At 48.6% G+C, this 15,972-nt stretch overlaps 2 protein-coding genes and 1 long non-coding RNA gene across 4 annotated transcripts in view; 2 read left to right on the forward strand and 1 right to left on the reverse strand.

Moving 5' to 3' along the window:
- Positions 1–1,250: 1,250 nt before the first annotated feature.
- RIOX1 (ribosomal oxygenase 1) lies at positions 1,251–3,023 on the reverse strand. Its single transcript, XM_040602056.1, is given in 2 exon segments — positions 1,251–2,131; positions 2,133–3,023. Coding segments are annotated over 2 exon segments (1,722 nt in total). The 5' UTR covers positions 3,009–3,023; the 3' UTR covers positions 1,251–1,285.
- A 619-nt stretch (positions 3,024–3,642) lies between these two features.
- Positions 3,643–5,298, forward strand: LOC121091832. Its single transcript, XR_005829054.1, has 2 exons — positions 3,643–3,942; positions 5,014–5,298. It is a non-coding gene; the product is annotated as an uncharacterized LOC121091832 (long non-coding RNA).
- A 5,368-nt stretch (positions 5,299–10,666) lies between these two features.
- The window catches only part of NUMB (NUMB endocytic adaptor protein), a 96,792-nt gene continuing 91,486 nt past the window's right edge, over positions 10,667–15,972 (forward strand). Inside the window, exon 1 of one of the 2 annotated variants that reach the window (XM_040602485.1) lies at positions 10,667–10,744. The gene's annotated coding sequence lies outside the window, so the exon portion shown is untranslated. Of the gene's footprint in view, positions 10,745–11,752; positions 11,896–15,972 lie in introns of those variants that run through there. The other variant, XM_040602484.1, reaches the window with a different exon arrangement.

Below are 15,972 nucleotides of genomic sequence, written 5' to 3' on the forward strand. Positions count from 1 at the left end.
TGGGATGAGGACCATTGATCCTCTGGTGAGGATAAGCAGACAGACGGGTCAGAGGATGTATGTGGCGATAGCATTTCTGTCCAGCCACTATTGATTCACAAAGCAAAGCCCTCCCCCCCGCCCCGGGTGCACCTCAGCACGCTCTTGTGGTGTGCAGTTTTACACAGCCCAAGATTTATCAAAAGCATACAGGCAGAAGCGGAAAAGGAAGGCTGGTGCAGTGGCTGTTGCAAGTATGGGGCTTTGGAGGATATAGTGTGCACTTGAATCCTAAACAATTAAAGAGTGTGTGTTGGTACCATCTTGCAAAACCCTGATGACCCAGCAGCTCAGAGGAGCACAGGATAACACAGCCCGCTCCTTGTGGGTATGGCTTCAGGAGGCTTTAAAGACAGAATATTTGTCACCTGCTGACTGCAATGATAAAAGAGTATTGCACAAAAGTGTATCTGATGCTTGTCAGTATTTACGGGAACTGCCCACACAGCCAGGCATGTATTCAGGTAACTTGTTAGGTCCCAATACGAAACTTTTTGCACCCAGCCTGAAAACTCCCATATTAAGAGTGCCCCATTTGCCTTGAAAGGACCAGCAATTTCCTTGCTATGGGCTTCTGTGGTAAGACTAGTGGGGAACGTTATTCTATCACTAAGACAGCTTGAAATTGGCAGAATGAAAAAGAGGAGACAGAGCATTTCAAATGCAGTAGCTCATGTTCACATGAGAAAATCTTGCAGCACTGTTCAGTAAAGGCAGAGCCACGCATGCAGCATAATCGCTGGCACCGAGTGGGAGCTGCATGTGGGCTCCACTTCTAGGAAGAGTTGGCCAAGCTTTTCACGTGGCCCAGGGATCTTTGCAACAGAGCACAGGCCTGAGGGCCACACTGCATGTACAGTGTGCCACAGCACAGGCACACCTGCAAGTAATGAGAGTACTTCTTGTAGTAGGGTAGGCTGCTTTAAAACACTATAAACACATTACAAACTGCAAAAAAAGTTCACTAACTTCCTGAAGTTACTTAGCGTGTAGTAATATGGTTGGTGAAAGGAAAAAATAACAAATTATGCACTTCCCTTCTCTAGCCACTCAGCCATGCAGTATTGCTTCTAGAGTGACACCTGTTGTAATCAGAAAATTTGATTTCTCCACCCATGCCGAAGTGCTTCTGCCCCTAGAAGACGCAGTGTGATCCAGACTGATTCACACCTGATAGGTGTAAGGTGAGAATAAGACGGAACACTTCCTACAACAAATGTATGTTTATTTTGTTAAAAAATAAAAGTTACACTTGCACCAGAGGTTTCTTTGTAGTCAGAATGCCCTTCTCAAACAGGAGCGTGGCTAGAGAAATCTTGTCCTCCAAGGTTTCACATGGAAGGGTATCCACGCTGACATGGTTTGGATAGGAAGACAGGAGAAATTCAATACTATCTGTATACTCTGGATCTAGCTCGAGGAACTTTGGTTCTTCCTTGTGATACACTCTTGAGTTTTCTGTCGTATAATATAGCATCACACCTGCTTCTTCATTACACAATCTAATGATGCCATGGCGGAGGAGACGTACTTCTGTATCTTTTGTTATAAGTATATCAACATTGCAGGGGCCTCCATCTTGCCACCGGGCTGGGAAGCCGTACACACTCTGCACCTTTTCACTTTGCGTAAGCACCGGTGGGAGAGAGTCATGAAGAAATGACTTGGCTCTCTGATCCACAGCTGCATCAATGGGTGCATAGTCCACAAGTTTCTTTATCAGGCTCTGCACCTTCTCCATAAAGGCAGTTCGGCGAGCGTCAGCTACATCTGAGTTCGCAACCCCCATGTAGCCCAGGTAGTCCATGGGAAGCCCTTGCCGGTACTCCACGTCCTCTTCCAGAGCCATCTGCAGAGCAGCTGGGAGGAGCTTCTCCAGGAGGTCCCCCCAGGTGTTCCTCTGGTAGGAAGACACAGTGATGTGGAGCGAGTGTGCATCAGGGAGACAGTCACCCTGGTGGATAAAGCCACGAGGGAAGTACAGCATGTCCCCAGCCTCCAGCACAGTCTCCAGCACGGGCTTGCCGAGCTCAGCCTGCGTCAGGTTTGTGCTGGAGAAGCGAGGCAGCACCTCGGCATCTGTCCGGGGGGCTGTAGACACGCCAGTGCTTCTTCCCCTCCAGCTGCAGCACAAAGGCCTCGATGTCATCGTAGTGGGGTGCAAAGCCCTGTGTCCCCGGCGGCGTCAGGTACGTGTTGGCCCCCGCCATGCTGCCGAAGTGCTCCTGCAGGATGGAGAGGAACTGCCAGACAGTGGAGGAGAAGGCCTGGGGGCTGAGGAGCCGCAGGGAGCAGCCGTTCTGGTAGAAGTCCCAGACGACGGCGGGCAGGGCCGGGCCGGCCGGGTTGTGCGTCTCCCGCACGCCGTCGGCATAGCTGGTCACGTCCAGGTGGGTCCCAAAGTGCACCCGGCCGCTTCGCAGGGCAGCGTCGAACTCGGCCGTGGAGAAGAGCCCCGTGTAGTAGCCGGGGTCGCCCCGCCGCACCAGCAGCGGCGCCCGCTCCCAGTGCCGCCCCAGGAACTCTGCCGGCGCCACCGGGGCCACCAGCCAGCGGAACAGCTCGCCCGCCCGCTGCCGGCTGTCCTCCAGCCGCCCCAGCCGCCGCAGCAGCCCCACCACGCCGCCCTCTCCCGTGGGCCGCGGGCCGCAGCCGCTCGCCGCGGGGCCGCGCCTCCGCTTCGCTTCAGGTCCGCCGCCCGCCGCCTTGGCCGGCTCTGCCTCCGCCTCCGCCTGGCTGGGGGGCGCGGCAGCGCTCGGCGGCGGCTGTGGCGGAGGCTCCGGCTGCGAGCCGCTGCCTCCCGCCTCGCCGCGCCTCGGCCGCGCCTTGGCCCGCCTGCCGCCCGCGGGCGGCGGCTTCCCGCGGCCGCGCCGCTCCAGCCGCCCGGCGCCCGCCACCCGCCGGTACACCGAGAGAGCCGAGAGCCGCCCCAGCCGCCGCCGCAGCTCCTCCGCGCCGCCCGCCGCCATGGCCGCTCTCGCCGCCCCGCCCCGCTTCCGCCGGGGCCTGTGCGTGCGGGTGCGCCCGGGAGCGTCCCGGACGCGGGATTTCCGTGGAGACGGGCCCCGCGCGTCTGCCCGCGGGAGGGAGTTCTGCGTGTGCAGCTGTGACGCCGTATAAGACAGAAAGTCTTACATTTTGCCACCATGTGCGATTAAAACGGGCCGGGCTTATTTCCTTCCCGCGCCACGAAAAAGGACAGGCGAGGCGGTTCCGCTAGGAACTGATGTGCGCGGCTCCGTTCCCCGCCCGGAAAGCTTCCTGCTGGAAGGGCGCTCGGCACGTGCAGAGAGGGTCCGTTCAGAGCAGCCCCCCGCGGGTGTGCTGCTGGGCAGCGCGCAACGGCTCTGCAGCCTAGTGAGGCGAGATGAGGTAAAACCTATTTCATAAGGTTCTTTTGTGCAAGGAAGAGAATTCCAGGCCGGACGGAGGCAGCGCTGCTGTGCCACCCCTCTTCCTTGCCAGGTCAAAGGCCACATCCTTGCAAACGAGCCCCAAAACAAGAGGCAGGCCTGGCGTGTAGCGCGAGTGTTTTTTGCCAAATCCACTAACAGCCTAATAACCGGGGCAGACCTTTATTCTCTCTCCATCTCTCTCCTGGGCCTGAAGCTTCTCAGAAGGACAGTGTCCTTCCCAGAGGAAGCTTTGCCGGAGGGTAGGAGGACAGACCAGCAAGACAGCTTGACGGCACACATGAAAAACTTTAGGGGTTTGTATTGCCAGGCTGTGTTGATGCTTTTTCTGATCAAAACCAAGCTTCAGTACAAGGAATTCACTATGCAATACTCCTGTGAGAAGAATCTCTGATGGACTCTGGTAATTCATGGGAATGGATTTTGCATGAGAATTTCATCTCTGGAAACTGCTGTGGGTCTAAAGCATTTAACTGGAGCAATTACCCAGGTGTGCCCTGGTTCACACGGGTGTTATTAGCCTCTCACCGATGTCTGTTGGCTTCATGCAGTATGTTAAATAAGCAGCTAACACGCACCAGGCCTATGCAGATGCATTGGGGGGGGGGGGGGGGTGGGGGTGGCCCACTTTGCATACCGGGCCTAAGACATGACACTGAAAAGCAGATTTTCACCTCTTTTAACTTTGCCATTGCCAAGGTTTCAACCCAGACCTACATTTCAGTTTTTACCAGCATTCAGGAGCAGAAATCATTAGGCCTAATGAGGATGAGTTCAGATGTTCAGTCTTAATTCTGGAACAGATGCAGGTATCATAGAAGTTTAAGGTTTTTTGATTGCCTTAAAAACACATTATCAGCCTCACATCCTGTCACTGTGCTATAAGCAGCCAAGACCTATTTTGTATGTATGTAGTAACAACTATTTTCATTTTGGAGGTATTTTCCTGACAGACTTCTGGCGGCACAGGCTTTGCAGCCAAAGCTGTGGGAAATGCAACAGCACCAGCAAATTGTCCTGTTTGTACTGTGATGGTTTTTAGCTAAAGGAGCCGATTTTAGACGTGCGTAGGCAACGCTTTAGCCTCCGATTTAACGTCTTGAACGTTTTTGGCTTTGCCAGCAGGTGGCAGAGGCCGATCAGCGCTCTGCACCCTGCGGTGGGAAACGCGTGGAAGGGGCTATGGCATTCTGGCAAGATGATTGGTGTGGATGGGGTTTAAAAAGAGGGAAGTGCAAGTAGCCTGTGCGTGCATGTGCAGACTGGAAGAGAAGGGAAGGGTGAACTCTCTATTTTAATCCATTCTTTGTTTTCCCAAGGTTAAGCCCTGCTTACCAGAATAATCTTATCAGCTGAAACCGTTTCAACGGAACTGGGCCCTTAACAAAACCGAGATGCAGGCGCTTTGAAATATGGTAGCAGTTAGGCTATTGTATGCTTTAATTATACGTAAGCGTGGCTAAATAGGCTTCGGAGGGGTAAGACTTTTGAAAAATCTGGGTGTCTGGGCTGTTATTTGTGTTACTGTTTAATTTACTGGAGTGCAACTGATCTTTCTCAGAGGAAGCTGGCCACTGTACACAGAGCCTGACCTGAGTTACACCAGAATATCTGTAACGACTGCAGCAAAGCTATTCTGGATATTTACCAGTACGGCAAACTCAAAGTCTCATTTGAGGGCTCTGATCTTCATATGGATGTCACTTTCTACCACCAATAGACAGATGATTGACACTGGATAATTTTTTTTTCTTTTTTTGATGTGTAACAAAGTCTCAGAGTGAAGAACACAGTGGAAAATAATTGCAGTGAAATCTCTATAACAATAAAATGTTTCTTTTGACAATTTAGCCTCTCTAATAGTAAATGCTTTCAAGAATGAAGAATGTTTCTATTTTTCTGCACCACTCAAGAAAGGGTTTTGACCTAAGGCAAAAAGAGAGAGCTTCAGTATCAGTTACAGAGTACTCAGATGGTTGTCTAGGAATAGCCACAAGGCCTACACACGCTGTTTTCATTCATTGTCCAATATTTCAAGGGAATTTGTTGTAAAGAAAGAACAGTGTCATGTACAGTTCTTTAAATAAGTAGCACAGATCTCTGAATGATTAGGTGGTCCCCAGCTGCTGCTTACATAGGCAGAGTAGCAACTGGAGGCTCAATTAAATATCTTAATTAGAATTTAGCACAGTTACTCAGATTTTATGAGCATATAAGCTGCATTGCCAAAAGCCACACGTGTTTTATTTAAGAGGACATATAAAATGCGGTGAGTACAACTTATTAAAGAGCCACAAGTGACTTCAAAAGAAAGAAGTAAATGGCACCTCAAAGAGATGTAGGGTTCATTTGATATTTTAACCTTCTGCTGTTCCCTGTTCAAATAATGGAAATCTCAAGTTTAAGGAGCAGTTTGGGTAAGGCCTGATCCTGCAAAGCTACAAGCAGTCTTCACTAATGAATGGAAAGGGCAAAATCCTTTGCGATTCTCTGCGTATTGGATACTCAGTTGTTCACCACCATGCAAACTGCCCAGTACTTTCTCTGTGTTCCCGGCAAACCATTAATGTAAACCAGTCACTTTTAGAAAGTTAAACTCAGTTTAATCCCTTTCCTCTTTATTACTTTGCTGGCAACCTTCCTTTTGCACTGTCAGTTTTGTTCTTGAGCCAAAAGCAATACACAGTAAGGAAAAAGAACATTTCAACCCTTTGTTAACAGGTTGCCTTAGCTGACAGTCTTTCTCCTACAGTCTAGTGACATCCAGTATGTCATCGCTGGAAGGACACTGGGCTGGATTGTGAAGCCTACTCCTCGTTGTGAGAGCTATAAAGTTCACTGCCAGATAACAAGACTGAAAGCTAATTCAGGAACTGTTTCTCAAGAGCCATCCTCTGCCCCTCCTAATCAGAGTGAATACACTCACTCACTGAAGCATCTCTTGGCAGAGATTTTGGCTTCTCTCCAGCTGTTTCTCTCTTCTGAGGGATTTTCTTATTCACTGAATGGTTGTGGTCTTTAATCCTGGTTATCTTGTACACAGAGCCCCACTGAGAAAAGAAGCCTTCCCTGCCATGGAACAGTCCAACTGAAACAAATTTATAAAAATAATAATTACAAGATCCAGTCCTCCCTATGCAATTATCTTTTTGGAGGGATTTGGAAGCACAGACATTTTCTTTTGTCCTGTATGACACTAAAATACATACTTCATAAGTTAAAGCTGAATTTACAGAATGTGTTTGAGTAGGACCCTTGACTGAACTTACTCACCCCCTTGAAGAGGCATGCGTACTTTGAAAGCATTTTGAAATACTTTTACGAGAGGTTTTGTGCTCTTAATAGACACATCTAGCATTTGGTAACATTGAGCAGATACCATCTGCAGTGACTCTGTAGGCAGTGACTAAACACAAAGCTGCAGACTCCAAGGCTCCAGTCTCCTTGCGTTTCAGCAGGAGAGAAGTAAATGGCCATGTGGGGGAAATCCCCATTCTAAAATGGAAGCAAAGAGAACCTGAATTAAGTATTTGCCCTGTAGGATTATCCATATCTAGACAGTTGAGATAGAAGGTATAGTCAAGCTGTAAAACATGGTTCCCTAAGAAGTATGTGTATCTTGTGCTAGAGAATATTCTTCCGCTATACACAGCCCATGGCTCTTGACAAGCTGTTTGCATGATGCTTTTCCATGGAAGAAAGATTTTAAAGCATTCTTGCTATTTGCATCCTTTCTGTATTAATGATGGCAACTGCATAGCTTTGCTTATTAAATATATTTATGCCCACTATTTCAAAATGAACACCTAGCTGTGCTAACATACAGCATCACCATTCAACATTTCCTTCTTCTGTTTCTTCTTTTCAGGAGCCTTGCAAAAGACCTTTTTATTTCCTATAAAAGTTGCCTATACTGAAGTTCTCTGAAGTACTCTGAAACTGCTTGCTCATCTCTGATGCAGCACTACCAAGATGGAAATATCAGGCAAACAGGATGTCTCGGTTTAGCAAGCATATTGTTCAGGTCTGCTCAGAGCATGATAGGAGAAAGCCTGTGTGGTACTTGCTGATTTGCTTCCCGTAGTAGATTTGTATCACTACTAGACAATATGGCACCTTCTGGAAGTATTTTTGAACATTTCCAGTGCTCATCCACGCACACGAACTCCCACTGTTTTGCCTGTATTGTCAAAAAGATGGAATTCCTCTTGGGTAAGCACAGTTACAGCAGCATAAAAATGCTTGTGTTGTAGTGTTTATACTAGTATGGCTTGTTCCTAGAAGGGATATTATTATGGTGTGATTAGAGAAGGGAGATTTAATCACTGACATTGTTTTAGATAGCCAGTAGGGGAGAACAGTGTTAAGCCTCCAGGTATCTGCAATGAGGATAATGAGTTTGCATTATCAGGAGTGTGTGTAATACACTCTCAGGTCCTTAGGGAATAGCGTACTATCCCGCCATCCTGCTGAGACAGGAAGGATCTCAGTTAGAAAGGCACTGCTGACAGGAGTAAGTGGGCATGACAGGAACAGAACACCCATGGCCGTTAATCCTGCATATTACCCACAGAGCCCTGTTCTCAGTCTCCAAGAAAAGGTGGAAAGGAGGAAATTGTGTTGGATTTCTTAGGAATGCTATGAAGTTTCTCCCAATTCTTTGTTGTCCATGAGGATTAAAGCACCTTGAAGCTTTACTTCCAGTATAAGGCCCTGGAGAACTAATTTTTCCCCTTACATGGAAACTGTGGGAAGATCGGCTGCACAGAACGCGACCCAGACCCACAGCACAGCCCTGTGGATGTGCAGTTTGCCATGCTAGATGCTCAGCTTGTCCAGCTAGGTGATCTCTAGGGTCATCTTCTTTTCCTTTCCCACCACATCCCCCTTTCCCTTTGGTCACCAGTGACTATATGGTGAGGCCAAGTTAGCAGCCAAGCAGAGCAGCAGTAATGGCAACAAATCAATTTAATTACCTAAGAAATATTTGTAAAAGTTATACATAGCTGAAGCATACATTAGAACTTTATTTACAATAGTGTGTCCTGACCTTTTCCTTGCTAGCCCTCAAATACTTTCCATTTGGAAGTAGAGCATATTATAAACCAGGAATTGTTCCTTAGAAATTAAGGTTTAGGGCACCATGTTTTGCAAAATTTTTTGTCAGAAATCCAGAGAATGTGAATAAGATTAAGAGTTACACCAAGGCTACTGGGAATACAGTATTTTAAGAGCTATGCCAGGTCAAGAATGTTTTCATAAAATCAGCAGAAAACTTGGGACTGGTAGAAATGTCTTGTCTGTCTAGTCATTTTGGAACATGTTTGGCTCAAACATCACTGTGTTGTGCTGCTGGCTGAGAGCAGCAGTCTGAAAGTAATTGAGAAGCAACTGTGAGAGGGAAGGCAGCTTTCTGCTTTGGTTTTGCTTTCCAAGCAGAGGGATATGCAAAAAGATGTAAGGAAAAAAACCCCATGGTATCTCCTTCTTAGTTTAATTTGTGAACAGGAGATGATTTGGGGGTCAGGGCATCAGCCTGAAACTCAGAGTCAGTGCCATGCTCATACTTCTGCCCAAGCACCTCCTATGTGAATCTGGGAAACGATTTTTGCATGCAGTGTTTTGAAATTCCCACTGATTTCAGTTGCTTTATTTTCTGGATGTTTGCCAGTTAACATTAAGGCCCATGTTTTTTGTGGCTGTGCCTCTTTGCTTGATTCAGAAACAAAGAAGAATAAGGAGGATGGTGCATGCAGGGAGAAGATAATGATGCAGAGAAACCTCGTGTAATCTTTGCATTTCAATTTCCTAAGGGTTTGCGTTTTTTTTTTTTTTTTTTTTTTTTTTTTTTTTCCAGCTGAATGTTCTGGGAACAGTTCTGGCTTGCATTTTGGATGAAGTAGCTGCTTGAAAGTCTGGTGAGAGGAGACAGCTGTTGGAAATATGCATTCTGGATAATGCGTTCAGGCCAAGCCCCGTATGCACAGTCACATGGGTGCTGCGCGCAGAGGATTCCCCTGGGTAACTTCCCTTTGAAGCGTAGCACCCCTGCTGAATTCAGCACCTGGTACTGCCTCTGCTTTGCAAATGGAAGCACGTTTGTGTTTCTTGGGCTGAAAACAAGAAATGTGAGAACATTTTGGATCTTAGAAGGTCCCAGCCATGGAGGTTAAGCGACAGAGAGGAGCCTGCTTGCGTTTTCCCTGCAAACCTGGCCTGTAGCTGAGGGAGGACATTACATGTGCAATTTCTGGAGAGCTGGCATTAGCAGCACATTTCACTGCAGCCCCTGGGGAAGGTGTCAGTTACCACATGTGGTTTATTGGGGGGAAACCGAGATGTCACTGGGCCCCACAGCTGGGCCTGTAGGAGCCATCCTCCTCAGCTGCCTCCTCATGCCACCCACACCACCACACACCAGCCCACACCAGGGCAGCTCCTCTCCTGCGAGGGGCTCTCCAGGAGCTGCCAGGGAGTCTCCCCGCCTGGGGAAACGTACCCACAGCGGCAGTGCCAGTGACAGGTTTTGGGCAGGTGCCTGCCCCTGAGCTCTCCCTCACGGCCGGCGGTGCCCTGGGGCCCGATTTCATGCCCAAGGAGCCCGACTACCCAGCGCCCCGCGCTCCAGAGCTTCGGAGAAGGGAACCTCCAGGGCAGGGGGCTCTGCCCTGCGGCCTCGCCTGCCCAGAAGCTGCCTCGCTGCTGTGAGGGGACCAGACCCACGGCAGAGTCAAGCCGGAGGCTGGCGGCGAACCGCTCTGTGGAAGGCATGTCCCCATTTAGCGCGTCAGCGGGATGGCGGCCGAGGGGCCCCGGGAGCCGGGCGACGGGCGGGTTTCTGCCCTGACCCCTCAGGGAGGGCCAGCAGCCGCGGCCCAGGTAACAGCCGCCCGCCTTCCCACCGCGCAACCCAGCTCTTCGCCGCGCCAACGCAGCCTAACCCGAGTAGGGAGGCGGGCCCGTTGCCGGAGCTGGCACCTCTGACAACCTATCCTGGCACTCTGCTCCCACTGCTTCAGCCAATCGGGAGCGGAAGCAAAAGAGCCAAAACCCCGGCGTGAATAAAACACTCGGGACCCGTGGGCGGAGAGAGGCGGGGTCGGGGCTTTGACGAGCAGCTCCTCGCAGCAATCCAAAGGCCGGACGACGGGGAGGGTGGCCAATGGGCCGCCGGGATGGGCGTGGCGGGGGCGGGAGCAGTTGCGGGGGGGCGGGGGGGAAGCGGCGGCGGCGCTGCTCGGTGGCGAGGGGCGGCTGAGGAGGCGCTGGAGGGAGGAGGCTGCGGGCAGCAGGTGAGCGCGGCCGGGCCGAGCCGGGCTAGGTTAAGCTAGGTTAGGCCAGGCCAGGCCAGGCCAGGCTAGAGCCTTCGCCGCGGCAGGGGGCCGGAGGTGGGCGGGTGTGGCGGGGTCGTGCGAGCCCCGCGGGGTGAGGGGGAGTCCAGGCGCGGAGGGGCGGGGGACGCCTGAGGCGGCCGGCGGGCGGGGGGCGGTGGGGGGGGGCGGTGGTGCCCCGGGGAAGTGTGTGCGGGGGCTGGGGGAGAGGCGGGGGCGCCCTCCGGTCTCCGCCCCGGGGGCGGGGGGCCAGTGGGGTGGGCCCCGGCGCGATCCCTGGGCTGGGGCGGGGGCCCGGTCGCAGGTGGAGCCTGCCGGGGGCGGGGGGCAAGGCCCTGCGGGGAGCACCGAGTCTCAGGCCCAGGGGAGCGACCCCCGGGGCGCGACCCCCGGGGCGCTGCCGCTTCCTGGTCTCTCTCCTGGGGCTGCCTGTGCCTGCGGTCTCTCTTAGGCCTTGAATCCCGGCCAGGTTTCCGTCAGAGGATCCCTCCAGCGCGGCCGCTCCCGGGCTGCCTGTCGCCGTGCGCGGCGCTTTGTATCGCCTGCCGCCCCTGCGTGCGGCCGCGGGGGCGAGCCGGGGCTCCGGGAAGTTTGGGCTTCTCCGAAGTCCTCCGCCTTGTCTCTGCCGGGGCTGGGGCGCTGTGAAGTTTGGGAGGTGTCGGGACGAGGCGCCGAGGCGGGGGCGCTGACGACCCAGTCTCGCAGCGGGAGCTACAAGGAAAAGGGCCCCCGTCAGCAGCCAAACGCGTCGCTTTTCACCCGGTTCGTGGCTTGGCCGGTCCCTTTCTGCGTGTGCAGCAGCCCGCCAGGCTGCACAAAGGAACAGACGGCCGGGCTCAGCTCGTCCTGCGGCACGCAGGGGGGGATTGATGAGCAACAGTGTGCGAGGCGGGGGGGCTGCGGTGTGCCCGGGTGAGCGCGGGCCGCCCCAGCGTCGTCTCGCTCGGTTTTCAGTCGGTAATGAAGGGTTAAAAGGCAGCTTCTGTTTGGAATGCGCTTAACTCCTTTTATTGCACTCACGGAGATGAAGAGTCTTCAAGAATGAAATGATGCATCCCTCGGAGGGGAGTTAATGTCTTGCAGCAGCTCCGGTCTGCAACTCCTTCCATCCAGTACGTTTATGTAACCTACTCATTAATGGTTTATGAAATTATAAGGGAGCTTTTGAGTTGATTTCTGTGTGCCAACAGTGTTTTCAAGGTTGTTGTCAAGGTTTCTTAATTCAGCTGTCCGGAGTGGGAGATACTTAGAACTGTTACCAATGATTGTACCGTTTAAGGGGTTTTGTTTTGCCTTATTGTGGTAATGTTTGTTGTTTTTTTAATCTGCCTGCCTCTCCATACCTGCTTCTGAATGAGGAGAGTGGGTAAAATGGAAGGCACAGTCATTCTGTTTGGCTACAGTATAACTCTAGGTATGGCTTGTAGCAAAAAGTGTAAATATTTAAATGGATTTCTGACTCATCAGTTCTATTTGACTTATTGATCTATGGTTACTGCTAAAACGGTCTTTATGATTATGCAGAAGTTAATAGTTACCATAGAGAAACAGTATTGTTTCTCTGCTCATCAGTGTGTGTTTTCCATTTCTTCATCTCTTGGCAATTCTCTGTGGAAACACAGCTTTTTTTCCCTTAGCAGAAATCTTCCAGAAGAAATAAAAAATAATGTGAATGAAGTCCAAAAAAAATGAATTTGAGATGTGTTCATCCTTGCCTGTGATTCGTAAACTCTTTTGATAACCTGAGTTATCCTACAGTAAACTCTTCTCAGTCTGTAATTGAGTAAGGTGTTGGTTTTAAGCCTCAGTGAAAACTCTTGATTTACAGAACTCTAAACATAACACATCAAAGAAATTTTTTCTGGAAGTGTACATATGAAATGCAATTCAAATCAGCTATTTAAATCCTTATTAGCAGAAAATTTATTTTTCAGCCTGGGAATTACTTTCCTGCATTTATTACTTCTCTTAAACGTGTGGAGACTGAACGTGCATGTAAACTAGGCAGAGTAGACGAGTTTGTTTATCTTCTCACTCTGGCGTTGTGAAACCCTCTGATTTTGTATTAGTAGCTGACAGCATTATGTGTTTAGGAAGAAAAAAACCCAACAAGCTATGCTGGACTCTTAAAATTTGCAAGACTTCAAGGTATTACATTTTGTAGTTTGATACAGCTGCTTGGTACCTTTCCAACATCTGTAAGTACCTTTCTTTCCTACCATAATGAACATGGTGGGATAAAAATTTTCTGAACTCACGGTGAAAATCCTTGCAAAAGTGCTTGCTTCCCCAGGGATAGGGGCTATCAGCAAGACATATTTGAGTAGATTTTTTACTGTGTGTTTGTAAGAACTTGTAACAGCGCCATACAGGATTCTTGAATTCTATCTATCACTGTTTTTGTTCCACTAGTAATGTTGGTGGAGCTGCATAACATTACGAAAAAGAAAATTGCTGTAATGCTATAGAAATTATATCTTCTGCACTCTAGAAAAGATGTTTTACAGAACCTCTCAGGTAAGGGATTCAAATGGCAGACTAAGGTGGTGTAATTGCTGACTTTGGGGTCCTATCCTACTTACTGCACTCATCTGACACTCTACTGGCCTTGTTATTTTTTTGTGGGGGAGGGGTCAAAAGTTATTTATATTCTTTATTTTGCCAGCATATTGAGCAATCTTGGTTTAAACTAATGTGAAATCATGGCCTTAGTCTTGCTTTTGGAGTTTATATTCATCAGTGAACATATGTTAAAGATTACTTGTTCAGTCCAGGGATCTCAAATTTTAGTAAATGACACTAGAGTATGTTGCTTTTCTTTTTCTGCAGCATAAACTTGATTAGGCTAAGACTTAACACGTCCTCTACAGTCATGTTATTGCATTATCATCAAAGCAGCTTTGATTTCTCTGGCGATGATTTCACCAAAAGGAGCTATTTTTCCATGTTAGTCTTTCTTTGCTGATCCAGCTGCAAACTGGTGGTGCAGAAAGATGTTGAGCTTCGGTTGGATCAACTACCTGAACTGGCTGACTTCATGGCTATGCAAATGTTATTGCTTGCATAGGAGAAGGCTGTGGCCTCTCTTTTCTGAAGCAGCTCTATTTTAGTTTTGCCTAAGCTTGTCAAGAAGCTTGGCAGCTTAAACTGGGGCTGTGGTGGTCTTGCTTCCTTCTTGACTGCATCTTTCCCTGCTGGCAAGGAAGCCTTTGTGGCTGTGAGTTAAGTAAAGTCAGGGAGTTAATCAGACTGGTAATGAATTGCTTTTTTGTTTCGTTGGATTTTGGCTGGATCATACTTCTGAACTGGCTGATCATCCAGGTCGGGGGGTGGGAATGGGACTTCCTGTTGAAGTGAATGAGATAGGAGGTGGGAAGTGAGACCGTAGTAGCTCAGATTTAAATTTCCCTGAGCTTTTCTGGAACTGTACCTTTCCATCAACATGACCTAGATTAACAAAGAGCTATAGCAAACTATTTTAAGCTGGCTTGGCTGATAAAGCCTCAGATAAATTGGAGAGTGTTTTTTTTCTCAGCTGTCATGTTGATGTGGGTGGTAACAGCAGTGAGTGGAGAATGAGGAACTAGGGATGGGCTAAGTTGCAGTAACCTCTTGACACAACTGTGTCTGGAAGAGGATTTGTTCTCAATTGTGGGACCCATCAAACACCCGTTTTGAACTGATGTTCTTTACAGTGTATAGTTAAAGCTGATGTTGCATCAGAAAGAGGAAGACTTTCGTAACAGGCAAGATCAGGAAGACTATTCTACTGTGCAGGAGGCAGTTTTGTTGGTTTTTTTCCTTTTCATGTCTATTGGCTGAGACTTGCAAGCATTAATAGGCTGCTGTCAGTCTAGAAGCATAAATGGCATCATGTGTAACTGCAGTTAACACATTCATCCAGAATCCTTTTAAGTATGTTGTAGGAGATATGTCTGTGAAACCTTTAATTGGTTTGTTCAGCATTTTCCTTCCAGAGTAATTCTTTTGTAGAGTCCTGGTGTTCTGTAGTTATCAGATGTGATGGCTTAAAGATGTTTCTGGATAGCAATTTATATGTGTTCTGTTTCTGCAGAGTTGTGACTGAAAGTGTGTGAGGACGAATGATTTGCATGTGCGAATTTGGCTGAAAGAGGAATATGGATGCCAGATCATAAAGGTGCTCTTTAGGGAAACGTGAAGCTGTTTGTTTCAGAGTTTGGGGGTCATAAACAAGCTCTTGGCTTCTTTTGAGTGCTGAATCTGTAGGGATTTTGAGATTTTGCTGGTGGGTTTTGATATTGAAGCCAGAACCAAAGTTACTAGCTTTCTAAGTGAAATAGTGGTTTCAAATACAGTGTATTGGGACTTAGACCAAACTGTTTGGAATTTTTTCTGGTTACCTTTCCTTTTCTAGGAAATAACAATCTGAAACTTCCTGGTGAATTGGATTGTAAATGGTACTCTTTAATCTTCAGGTATAACCAGAGAGCTTATAAATCAGAACTGCTTTGTGTAGGTACGTATTTGATCAATGGCGTGGGCTTCTTCACAGGGCTCAGATCTAGGAGCTGCAAGTACTACTGAGGCTATTAAGAAGATGCATGTACTGGTACACCTGGCCGGAACCACTCGTGCTGTAAGCTAACTGTTCTTAATCTCAATGTGACCACTTATAGTCAGTTTGTTTTCCTAGAGAAAAAACCCCAAACCTTAAGGGTCTCTCTCTCTCTTTCCTTCTACTTTTACTGTGGTTTAAACTTGATTAATGCAGTTCAAGCCTGTGTTGAGGATCGACTCCCATCAGTGTGTGTTTTCAGCCTAGTCCATGACTTGGCAGTGGGATAGATTAAATTTGCAGCCTTTTCCCCTGCTTTACTAATATGCCTTTGGTAGAGTATATACTGGGTTTTTTTTTAAGGCTGGCTATTTTATTATCAGAGTTTGATTAACATTATCTTTCTGCTTACTATTTTTCATTTAGAAGAATGAGACACGATGCTGTTTCCAAAAAGCCTGTGAGACTTAGTCTGGTCTAAAAAGCCCAAGAAAGAATTTACCCATCATTAAGGTGGTACTAGTTAAGGTTTAGTGCTTTGTGCTGGGGTTCTTGTGTGGGTTCTTCCTTGTAGTCCTGCTCGGTGCAGGGTCTGTGTTTATGTTGAGTCATAGCCTTTCAGGTTGAAATGTGTATCACCTGTGCATCAAAT

Source organism: Falco naumanni, chromosome 7 (genome assembly GCF_017639655.2).
Source record: "Falco naumanni isolate bFalNau1 chromosome 7, bFalNau1.pat, whole genome shotgun sequence".
Classification (NCBI taxonomy): Eukaryota; Metazoa; Chordata; class Aves; order Falconiformes; family Falconidae; genus Falco; species Falco naumanni.